Below are 12,142 nucleotides of genomic sequence, written 5' to 3' on the forward strand. Positions count from 1 at the left end.
TTTTCAGTCATTCCGAGCTCTCGGTTTGACTCTCGAGCCACTCCATTACATCCAGCCATCTCTCGGGATCCAACTGCATGGGATCGAAGGTGGAATCTTCTTCAGGTTTCATTGCAGCACCTTGAAGTTCAACGTTTGTTTTCAGTTTCCTATCATCGTGGATCTTCTGATGCCTGTTCAGTTTTGATGACTGTGCAAATGCCTTTCCACACACAGAGCATGGGAATGGCTTCTCGCCCGTGTGTGTTTTCTTATGGTCTTGAATAATTAATGACCATGCAAAAGCCTTCCCACACACAGAACATGGGAATGGCTTCTCGCCCGTGTGTGTTTTCTGATGGTCTTGAAAAATTGATGACCGTGCAAATGCCTTCCCACACACAGAAAACTGAAATGGCTTCTCGCCCGTGTGTGTTTTCTGATGAGCTTGAAGAGTTGAAGAATGTGCAAATGCCTTCCCACACACAGTACACAGGAATGGCTTCTTGCCCCTGAATGCGTGGGGCTGTGGAGAGTGTTTCTGCGCCATGTGAGCGTCGTAACAGTAGCTGTGTAATGGAGTCAAAAATATGCTCTCGGCCGCAAGTATGTTTAGCGTTGAGTTTTGATTTTGTTAACTGCTAATACAAGAATGACACTCGCGTCGAATACAAGAAAATCACGCCAATTTGACGACGAACATGTTTAAAGATTATCCATGAAAATAGATTCACGGTGTATCGATGTCAGGAACCCGTCTGAAGATGTCCACACTAACTCTCCCGAAGCAAAGTCGCCTGTCTGTCGCCACGCAATTGTGCTCGCCAGGCTGCGTTGTCTCGTGGTAGAAGGGCGATCAGCAGAACGACGAGTCGAGCGTCCAGCCTAATCAAGTTTTCTCTCGAAATGGCATTGAGCTCTGCTTCTGAGCCGCCTTATAACTCCCCCCTAGAATCCAATCCTTTGTCTTTAAGGATATTAGCATTCGATTGTTAATTTTGAATGTACAATCCGTACGTCTATTAACATACCGAAAGGTAATGTGCCCATTGTGCTTCATGCCTGAATATGTAAGAGCATCTCAGTGTGTAATTGCGCACTTATTTTGAATAAATGGGATTAGTGCTGGAAAAACACGTTCCCCATGTCCTCGATTTAAAGTGAATGCAGTCCCGTGGAGTTGCCCACACCTGCCGAGCTTCAGGAGTGAGCACGTACAGAAGCATTGTGACCACACTTGCAACGCAATCACTTTAACATCAGTAACCAAAATCCGATCTGGTACATGGCCTCCGCTTGGTCTGGTCTGTATCCATCATCACGCCGGAGACAAACAGCGAGTCATGGTTCGGCCAGCCACCACCTCATTTGCCGCAGCGACTTTAATAGCTGCTCTCAAACAACACTGTCACCAATAGTGGTTTATGGGTTAGGGTGTTAAGCGGACAATCAGTCGTTTTGGTCAAGGCGTATGGGATAATAGACACCTCTGTTATCCCATAAACACAATACACGGCAGCGGGAAGGCTGCCTTGTTGGGGAGATGTAGTTTGTTTAAGGAGCTGTGACTGGAGGTAGGCGATGTGACTGGGTGATCACACGGATTCCGAAACATAGCAGAGACGATACGATCCACTGCGCTCCATCTCCCTACATGGACAACGACATTGTGGTGCCGCAGCAGCGGAGCCCTCCTGCCGACTCCATGGCCTCGACGCCGCCACCTCCGAGCGACGGGGCCGACGCTGCTCTTCCCTCACCACCCCCCACATGAACACACACACACACCCCCACATAGAGCCCCGAGGGAAGGTCACCTGGCCGACAGGTTTTCCCCCAGAAGCCCTCACATGGGACCAAACTTTACGGTTTCCTGCGACCAGGGAATTGGGCGACCTCCCCCGAGGCTAACGTGCACCGCGGCGCCGTGATTTGGGTTGTAATCATGTGGCCACGACGGGGCTGCTGAGCCAACGCGGATAGAAAACACCCACAACACACACGGGTCAGCAGGCAGGTAGGGGGGGGTACGGAGTCACGAACGGCGGGAAAAACAGGGCCGGTCCTCTGATTGGTGGGACAGATGCGCTTGTTTAGAGGGTGAAAAGCGGACGTCTCAGAGGGCACCGGTCCGGGTAGAGTGGCGGGAAATCCGAGCCACCTGATTGGACGGGAGGCCAGCAGATCAGCGCTCATTTATCTTTGATGTAGAGTACAATAAAAAGGGTAGAGAAGGTAGGGAGAGTTAGTTCGTGTTCTACTCAAGCCAGCACTTGGGGCGGTCGACTTCCCATCCACTCGAACGTCCGTGTGACGAGTCGAAGTGCAGCGAGGATCCGACCCAGCAGCTCCGTACGAGTCGAACCGTGAGTTCCCGAGAGTAAGATATCGAGGCCATTGGGAGATTGTCTTAGGAGAGTGATTTGAAAGAGGCGATACAGATCGGGTCTTAGACTATCGGGAGATAGGTTAGACCTGCACTACTGACTCAAACTGACTCCGGTAATTTAGCCTCGGACTCGCTGAGAATAAACTGCTGGGGATCAATAAACCTTGTCGTGTGGTTTCTGCGAGGGTGGAATGGATGCATGTTGGTGTGCGTCGTATGTTTGTGCGTGACGGTGTATTTACTCACGTGTTTGCGCTTGCCCATGCGTGTAGCTCGTGGTTAGCGTGTGCATGTGGTGAGCGGCGGCAGACTCGTACCGGGGCACGTGAGATTACTCATACGCCCTTTCGTTTAATGTGTGCGTGAGGCTAACGGGCGGCGTACATGCGAGATTATTCGTGCGACCTTTTGTTTAGCTTGTGGTGGGGTGAACGGGCGGCGTGCCTGTGAGTTTGTTCATACAGCCCTTTAAATAAATCTCCGAGACAACCCCCCAATCGGCGAGTGACGTCCCTGCCCTCTGACCCCTGACCCCGAGTCCCGCGCGCGCGATTGGGGCGTGGCACGGAAGAGGAGCGACGTCGGATTTCGAGTGAGTGGGTGTGAGTGTGCGCGGAGATTGTGTGAATTGATCCTAGGTGGCTAAGCGCCAGCCACGAATCATGCCCCGAGGGGCCGCAGCGAAGGGGGGGGGGGGGGAGTCGGTGAGCAGTAACCCTCCCCAGGACACGGAAGAGGGGAGCAGTGGATCCCACGTGAGCGAGGAGCCGGGGGTCAGCCTTCCCAGCAACTGGACCCTGGTTATTAAGCTGCGCGAGCGTACTGGCAGGCTATTATTTATTTATTTTATAGGTAATTGGATTTGTATTGCAGCAAATTACTACAACAGATGAGGCGAGGTACACTGCCGTCATTGTCTTTTTTTAAATAAACATCCTCACTTTTGTTTTCTTTCACTGTAAAAACAAAGGACAAGTATGGCCACCCATCATCATCGCTCCGTTGTGTCATTGCTTCAGTGTTGTTTGAGGGTGTTTTGACCCCCTCTTCCAAGCTGGCCAAACACCTCGACGGAGGTGGAGGTGCCCACACTGTGCCGCACCACACGCGGCCTGCTGATGGACCAGCTCTGGGCGCACCCACGTGGTGGACACGTGGTGGACACGGGGTGGACACAGGGTGGACACAGGGCGAGACATGTGGGGTATTGAAAACAAAAACTAATACTTATTTGATGTCAGCAGGTAAGGGCCACCGAGCTACAGAGGTCCGCGCTCGCCGCGCCGCTCAATAAATAATCGAAACGAGAAAATATACAGTGACGAATCACGAGGAGAAAGAAAACAGCGTTGGCTTTTTTGCAATCGACATGCAGACTCCTCACTCTCCCATCATGCTGAGATCTCGGTGGCTACTTTGTCCCAGGCTTGGGAGCCGATTGCAGAGCTCACTCTTGCAGGAATCCGCCTAGCCCCGACCCCCCGCGTCGGTAATCACGCAGGGTGGCGGTGGGTGGGGTGGTGAGTGGGGTGGGGGGGAGTTGAGGGCAACTGCCAGGTGCGGAACGACAGCCATCTCCATCAGGCAGTGACATCCGCTGACACTTTTGTCCGGACATGATTGTTGGCCAGGGGCGAGGCTCGTGGGGGGCAACGTCCGACAATCGACCTGGCGAGCGATCGAGCGGGCGGAAGAGTCGGGGCCAGCTTCCCAGCGAGCCGCCGTCACTTGCACGTGTACTCCTCTGCCCTCTCGCTGCACGTGCCGCAGAGCACATGGCAGCACCAGTGGAACTTGCAGTTGCAATTCCACGAGCGCGTGTACTCGCGCGTGTTGTACCCGCGGCCGCAGCAGCGCAGATCGCAGCCGTCGGCGTTCGGCGACGTGCGGTTGCACAGGCGGCCGCGCGTGCCCAAGCTGCCCTTCAGCAGGTTCTCCTCGCAGTAGTTGGGCGAGCGCTCGGTGAACACGAGCTCCGTGTCGAGAGGCTTACGGTGGGCGCGCGAGCGTTTCAACTTGAGGAAGAGGGGGTAGCGGTAGCGGCCGCCGTGCACCGGCTCCACGTGGACCGCCTCGTCGTACTTGTCCTTGAGCGCGGAGCCCACCTCGCGGAACTTGGGCAGCGTGGTCCAGCACGTCTTGGTGGTGCACGAACCCGACACGCCGTGGCACTTGCACACCGGCTTCATCTTCTCCTCCAGGACCTGGCGCCGAGTGGGGGAGAGAGAGACAGAGGGCGGGAGAGCATCGGGGAGGTAGGTGGGGACAAGTGGACAGAGAGAGACAGAGAGAGGTGAGCGGTGAAGGCATCGCTAACGGCGGCGTCGCTCGTACGAGTGAAGGAGAGGAGGTCAAATGTTTTTGTGTTTCTTACAAAACCGCTGTTGGCGTTGATCCTCTCCGATCCGCTTTGTGCCAGCTAAATGCTGCGGAAGAAATAGGCATTGTGCCGGAAAAATGACGAGAAGAGGTAGGAGAATGGGGGGGGAGAGGCGAGTAGAGTGGGGAGGGAAGGGGTGGGGTGGCGGGTGGAGAGGTCAAGCGAGGGAGTGTGGGTAAGAAGGTTCTGGACGCCTGGGGGGGGGGGGGTAGAAATGGAGACGGGTCATATTTTGCTTTTCACCCCCAAGACATTTCAGCACCTGCGTTGGATTGGATCTGGAGAAGTGCTCGGTTTGGGGAAATCGCCTGCAGAAAAAAAGAGCCCCACAGGCGTCATTATAATTCCCTGCATGCCACGCGATCGCCTTCATTCAGATATGGGCCTGCAGGTGTGATAAGGGGGAGAGGAGACTCCTATCGAGAGCGGTCAAGGAGCATCGGGGCAAACGAGCTGCAAGGCAGAAAAGTGTCGTTGTCTCAAGAGGAGGTGGGTGGGTGGCCACCTCCATCCCCGTGGCCGTGCAGGCAAGATGAAAGCACTGTGTGAGCTCCTGTTCGGCTTCGCTGACCTAGAGGACCTTGGAGGAAGGAGGTCCTCAATGGAAATGGAGCCACCAATGTCAGGTGCAAGGAACAGGTAAAGGTGCAGCACTGCAAACCTGCTTTGTCGCACCACCGCTGTCAGAAGGCCATCCAATCGAGGGAGCCCTCAAGAGCCCTCACCTATAGAGGGCATGTTGCTCTGCTCTCCCACAGTGGCCAGACGTCTTGGATAACCCCCACACTTCACCCCACCGCACGTGGCGTGCCAGTCGCCTAACTGCGGCATTGCTCATAGTTCATAGTTCATTTATTAGGTATAGCCCTGTGAGCCATTCGGCTCTTGAATCGGGTGCAACCGCAACAAACAAAAAACATGAACAAGAAAACATCTTAAAGTGATTATGTGACTGTGCAAACAGAAAATACAGGAAAAAAATATAAAAATATTCCTGAAATAGCACCGTACACCAACGCTGTGTGCAAAAATCCCAGTGGGATGCAAGTCAAATAACAACAACAACCACGAGACAACTAAGCTCATTTTACTGCCGCAATTAGAACGTCATGCCGCGCCCGGAGGACCCAAGCGAAGACTTCTGATTTGCTGACCCGTTATACCACCGCCGCGTGTCCCCTATGGTATGCGTTCACGAGTAAATGAAGTCATTGCGCGCCGATGATTGACGTCAAACCTTTCCGATTCAAATGGAGAGTGAGATCTGTAAACGAAGGGCACGCGTGTCGTCGTCATCTGCGGAGACAGCTGATTGAAAGGCGTCGTGGGAAGACGAAGAGCAAGGTGGGGCACCCACGCGCACCCATGCATGCCTTCGCGCGCGCACCCACGCACCTTGCGCCCGGCGGCGTTGTTGTGCAGGTTCATGAGCGTGCGCGCATTCTGCTTGACCTCGCGCGCGTCCACGAAGAGGCGAGAGAACTCGAGGCCGTAGCTAAGGTCGGCCGAGCAGCCATCCCAGTGCCAGCCCCCTTGCGCGTTGTAGAAGCCCCCCTGCTTGGCGCGGTCGCAGCCGCACTCGCTCCAGTTGCCCTGGCTGCACGCCGCCGTGATGGCGTACACCACGGCGGCCGAGATCACCGCGTGCATGAAGGCCGCTTCTCGGCTACCTGCTCATGTCAGGGAGCACAGGCACGAGGGGGGGGTTGTTGGGAGGGGGGCGGTGTGAGCAGCAGGGTGGTGGAGCAGGGACACGTGGGAGGTGGGGGGGGGGAGACGCGGGGTCGAAATTATGGGCAGATGGGATTTGTATGGGAGGCACACACACAGACACACACACAAAGCCACCCGGCGCTCCGCTCGTTGTTGTGAGCGTCGCTCCTCCACCCTCCGTTGTTGATGGAGGGCGACTGCCTCCAACTGCCCAGTAGCATTCTTCACGAGCCTCCTCCACAGAGGCCGATCTTGACACCGCTGGTACCAGTCATCGGCATGTCCACTCAGCTCCACGTCCTCCTGTACCACATCACTCCATCTCTTCTCTAGCCCGTGCCGCGCCCGTTTAGCCCCCTCGATCCGGCCGAACAAAAGCTGTTTCGGCATGCGGGCTACATGACCCAGCCAACGCAGCCTTGCCTGCCGGAGGTGCTCACCGATGGGACCTTGCCCAGATCTTTCAAAGATTTGTGAGCACCTCACAGAATCCAGCCTGGTTAAACCCAGGATGGATCGTAGGCAGGCTAGCCTAAATGTTTCTAACCGGCGAAGATGTTCCATTAGGGGGGTCCACGTTTCGCAAGCGTAGAGATGGGAGGGAATGACCGTGGCTGAGAAAACCTGAAGCTTAGTGCGGAGCGACAGACCAGGTAGCTTCCACACAGCGTTATAACCGATGAAAAGATATTGCCGCTCGACTGATTCGGAGTGAGACCTCTGCTGTTAAACTGGAGCCGGTCATATGCACACTGCCCAGGTATGGGAAACTCTCCACTCTCTCCACAACTGCCCCATCACCGGTTGGGAGTTGTGGGGTGGAGTGTTCGATGGTACAAAATACCCAGGCAGGTGCTTAGTTTTGGTGGGGCTGATGGTAAGACCCCATCTCTTAGTGGCACGCTCCAGTCTCAGCAGCAGCGTCTCCAACTCCTCCTCTAAACGAGCAGCTATTACCAAATCATCGACATACATAACGTGGTTGAGCAATATGGAGCCATCCCTTGACCGCACTCGGGCATCGATCAGCCTCCCATTATATCTGTACCAAATGGAGATTCCCCCGGTACAGCTATTGAAGGCTTCATGAACAACGTGGTCAAAATAGATGTAAAATAATGTGAAGCCAGAGGACATCCCTGCCGTACCCCAGGGTGTACAGGGAATGGCTCTGACTCCTGGCCACGTAGTTTCACCCGGGCCTGCTCACCATCATGAAGGTCCTTAATGATCATGAGCAGAGGGTCAGGGACGCCAAAAACACGAACAACCCAGAGCCCAGGCCTACTGATGGTATCATAGGCCTTGACCAGGTCAATAAAGCAGAGATGTAGGTCTTGTTGGAATTCCCTAAACCTCTGCTGTAGCAGATGGACAGAAAATATGGCATCTGTGCAGGACCGCCCTTTCCTGAAACCTCTCCTCAGCATGCCTGGCAAGGCGATGTTGATTAATCCTTGCCAGGACCTTTCCCGGCACACTGAGGAGTGAGATGCCCCTGTAGTTATTACAGTCTGTGCGGTCCCCCTTCTTAAAGAAGGGGACCACCAGGGCATCCTTCCAATCCTGCGGAACCCGTCCAGTGGTTCAGACTGTTGTCATGATGTCATATAGGGCAGTCTGTGCACAAACGCCACCCTCCCTCAGCATTTCACTTGGGAGATCATCTCTGCCCGGTGCCTTCCTGGTCTCAGACTCCGGATCGCCTTCAGATGGCACCTCAGCCAGCCACTCAAAGGGGGTGACTTCTTCCAATATTTGAGGCACCGCAGCCTCAGCAAGGTCATCCCCACTTTCTGCCACGATGTTTTCCTGGCTGAGGGATTTGCCTTCCCGCAGGACCTCACAGAAATGCTCAGCAAATCTGCAAACCTGTTCCTGGGGGTCGGAGATTGGATCACCGTTTTTCCTCTAATGATGTTAATAGGTGTGGCGCTGCAGGTTACTTTTTTGATGGAGTTAAATAGAGATTTGTGATTGTGGGCTACTGAGGCAGACTCCATCTCCTCAGCAACCTGCGACCACCACCCATCCTTGCAGCGCCTCACGGCTCTCTGAACCTCCGAGCGAAGGCTGCGGTAAGCCTCCTCATTCTCTGACGTGGGATTCTGTAGCCGATGACAGTGGGCCTGTCGCTTTTTCTCAACTATCCTGAACGCCTCTTCTGTCAGCCAGGGTCTCTGGGGAGGTCTGGACCGCCTACTCAAAGCAGCCAATGCAGCTGCATGAGTCACAGTCCTAAACCTCATCCATTTACCCTCGACATCAGGAGGAGTGGGGGACAATGCCAACCCCAGCCGCAAGCGATGATGAAATTCTCGCTTGCAACTTTCATCAGATAACTGAGACCAGGCCACTTTAGATTGGAATGGGGTCCTGGGTGTACACCCACCATCGGAGTTGAAGAATGGCAGGCGCATCTCACAGATGACAAGTCGATGGTCAGAGGGCAGATGAGCTCCACGGTAGGTCCTGGTGTCAAGGACATGGGCTCGCATCCACTGGTCCGTCACTATGTAGTCCAGCAGATGTGCTTGCTTTGACCCGGCATGCATCCATGATGTTGTGTGGATGCGCCGATGCTGGAACAGCGTGTTGGTAATTACAAGCCCATGGGCTGCACAAAAATCTAGCAGCCTCCTACCGTTGTTTTTGAGCTGATCTGGCCCATGCCCTCCAATCACTCCAGACCAGGTGCCAGCATCATGACCAACTCGGGCATTGAAGTCACCCAACAAGATGACTATCCCGAGGGGCCACTTTAGCCAGCACCTGTGACAGATCATAGAAGGCATCTGACTCATCGGCTTTGCCTGCATCCCTCCACGGATGTTCGTCTTCGGTGGGGGAATAAGTAACCACGACCACCACTCCTCGCCACGCTCCCACACCCTCTTCATTCTTTTGTTCAAAAGAAGAGCCACTCTCTGTTGTTTGGCAGTCTGCTGCCCCGAGTAAAGGACTGTCCACCCCTCATGGTGGCAGGAGCCAGAACCGGTCCACCGGACCTCCTGAATGCTACAGAGATCCAGGCGGTACCGGTCGAATAGAGGAGTGGCAGCCTCTCCTCGCAGTGAGCGTTCGAACATTCCACGTGGCCACACGAAGTGGCTTTTCATTGTTTCTGGAGGAGCCCCGAGGGTAGAGATTCAATCTCCTGGCTCCGCCAATTGGGGTTTGGCCAAGAGACGTCATAGACGCCTGTCCCCCATGGGGCTTCCGGCACAAGCTTATTAGTTACATTTATAATTCGTGGTTTTGAGCTAAATTTTTGAAGGTGGAGGGTTACCAGCCCCTCGCACCCGTCCAGAGACCCTGTTTAGCCCCTGTGGTGGTCACAGACGCCATGAGGGGAGGGATGTTGTATATGCTGGGTCTTGAAATTTTAGTGAAAATAATAATAATTAAAGGAAATGTGGAAATATGCGTAACTGTCCGAAGTTATGTTAATTGATGTAATTATGCACTAAATTGTGCACATAATTAAATTGTATTAATGTATGCGAATGTGCAGTGTGTTCTTTTATGGAGATGGAGATGATAAAGTAGAGGCAACACAGTGTGTTTATTTATATATCGGTCTTCAGTCTTCAGCTGCAACTGCCTCTAACCTCTCCATAGGCCCTCCTTATATACAGTTTATATCCGAGGAGCGGGGCTCTGTGGGATCGTAGAACACCCCACAGCCCCACCCGTTGGGAGGGGTCTGCGGGGGATCATAGAATACCCTGCAGCCCCCTCACCCCCCAGGCTAGGAATCATAACGGTTTCTCCCGCCATTTTAGTTGTACCGCCCCTGATGGGCACTGTCCGCCATTGCAGATATTTGCAGCCCATTTACGGCGCTACATCACCCCCCCCCCCCCCCAACGTAGCATTCAGCCGTCTCAGCTGTCAAATACAATGACAATAATTAAACAAAACTTGTACAACAATTGCGAGTGCGTGTGCCTGGGCATGAGGCGATCCGTGTGGCCGTAGCAGTTTTCCGTGGCGCCGTTACTGCGGAGGGGTAAGCACACGGCTATACTGAAAGTTAGGCTTGGCAACCGCACGACTCGGCTCATCGGACAATTCACGTTCTCGGCCCCTTTGTGTAGTTTGAGTATCAAGAAATGGTAAAAAGGGTTTTAAGCGCGACGGGTGCACAAACCAGCATCGTTTACTATGGCGGACTTTTACACATTGTGGCCGAACGACCTTCACAACATCTACGGGCCCCCTCCAAGGTTTTAAAAGTTTGGGTGACGTTGACAATGGTACTTGAGGACAGTGAATCCATGCCCTGTCACCCTCGGACCATGTATGCGAGGAAACTTTGAGATTCCGCAGGCGCTCATTGGCCAATTGACGGGCCTCCGAATTATGTTTTGCCGCCACTCTTGCTTCCATAAACTTGCGGATATTTAACCGAATGTGCTCGGAAAGTTTGAATTTAGGGAACTCTGAGCGACGCGTAATTGAATATCCACCGGGGGGTTTGCCTCCCTGCCATACATTAAATAGAATGGCATGAGGAGCCAATCGATAGGTGGCCAGAACCCCGGGGATATGAAGATCCCAATCAATCTGTGAGTCGGATACTTGGTGGCTCAGCATGGCAGTGAGAGTCCTATTAAATCGCTCCACCATGCCATCCATTTAAGGGTGATAAGGGGAGGTGCGTACCTGGTGTGTGCCCAACAAGTCGCAGACCTCACCCAGCAGTTTGGACGAAAAATTATTTCCCTGATCGGTCAGCAGCCGCTCTGGAGCACCCTTATCCAGGACATAGCCGTGGAGGAAGGCCTCTGTGATGGCTGCCGCCGACTGGTTGGGTAGTGGCCAAGCCATAGGCCAGCGGGTAAAATATTCAACCCCAACCAGGAGGTACTTGTTACCCCTAGGAGTAACAGAGAAAGGCCCCAAAATGTCGAGCGCAACTAGTTTGTTCACTCTGGATACCTTAATAGGTTGCAATGGAGGACACGACGGATTAGAGGCAGGCTTTCGTCGCGCGCATTGGGGACATACCTGATTTACAAGGATTTTAATGGGCATTTTTGCCAAAAAATCAGTACCAAGCAGGCAAGGCACCGCGAGTGTGGATGAAACAAGCACCGGACCCTCTAATTTGATATCGCCAATTTGAATTTGTATGTTGATAATACCCATTATTCCCAACAATCCTCCATTAGCGGCGAAGCATGGGACGTCAACTGGCCGCAAGGAACGACAGGACTGGGGAAGTATATTGAAAATTAGGTCTGAAAAAATAGTTGCTGACTCGCCCGTGTCGACTAGCACAAGGACCTCCACCCTCTCAATGAATCCAATTATCGAGGAGGATCCTGCTGCCGCAGCGACTACTCTATGGGCTAACTGGGACCACTGACTCGGTCCCAGCGCTCGATCTTTACTCCCATTTATTAGCTCTCCCCCGTCCGTCGCACGCCCAACCCACGGAATGTGATGGATTGCATGTGTGTCGAGTGGGGGCCGAGAGCTTGAGGTGCCGCTACTTGCCTGAGTCTGTCACGGGTTTGATGGTTGTCGCTGGTCCTGATCCCGAGATCCTGCGTTGCCGCGACGTGGAGCCAGGCAGCCGGAGGAGACGTGGCCCCACAGGCCGCAGTTGTAACAGATCACCGATGAGCCGTCCAAGGGCGTGATCCCCCGTTCCGGGCGGCGCATATCATCGC

General features: G+C 53.9%; 1 protein-coding gene across 1 annotated transcript; it reads right to left on the reverse strand.

Moving 5' to 3' along the window:
* Positions 1 to 3,343: 3,343 nt before the first annotated feature.
* On the reverse strand, positions 3,344 to 11,294 carry LOC116937280 (protein Wnt-7b-like). Its single transcript, XM_076061537.1, has 3 exons — positions 11,162 to 11,294; positions 6,144 to 6,418; positions 3,344 to 4,572 (listed from the first exon to the last, which is right to left on the reverse strand). The coding sequence occupies exons 1-3, from the start codon at positions 11,292 to 11,294 to the stop codon at positions 4,093 to 4,095; spliced, it is 888 nt and encodes a 295-aa protein (XP_075917652.1). The 3' UTR covers positions 3,344 to 4,092.
* Between the last annotated feature and the right edge of the window lie 848 nt (positions 11,295 to 12,142).

The sequence above is a fragment of the Petromyzon marinus genome, unplaced genomic scaffold (genome assembly GCF_048934315.1).
Source record: "Petromyzon marinus isolate PM22_M1 ecotype Great Lakes invasive population unplaced genomic scaffold, UKy_Petmar_22M1.pri1.0 PM_G_Scaffold_367, whole genome shotgun sequence".
NCBI lineage: Eukaryota > Metazoa > Chordata > Hyperoartia > Petromyzontiformes > Petromyzontidae > Petromyzon > Petromyzon marinus.

What these genes read in the sequence shown, in the direction of transcription:
- LOC116937280 (XM_076061537.1), bottom strand. Translation starts at nt 11,294, where the DNA reads ATGGCTTGGCCACTACCCAACCAGTCGGCGGCAGCCATCACAGAGGCC. An exon ending in TTTTTCGTCCAAACTGCTGG is followed by an intron (nt 6,419 to 11,161) that starts GTGAGGTCTGCG and finishes TGACATGAGCAG; the next exon opens with GTAGCCGAGAAGCGGCCTTC. An exon ending in ACAACGCCGCCGGGCGCAAG is followed by an intron (nt 4,573 to 6,143) that starts GTGCGTGGGTGC and finishes ACTCGGCGCCAG; the next exon opens with GTCCTGGAGGAGAAGATGAA.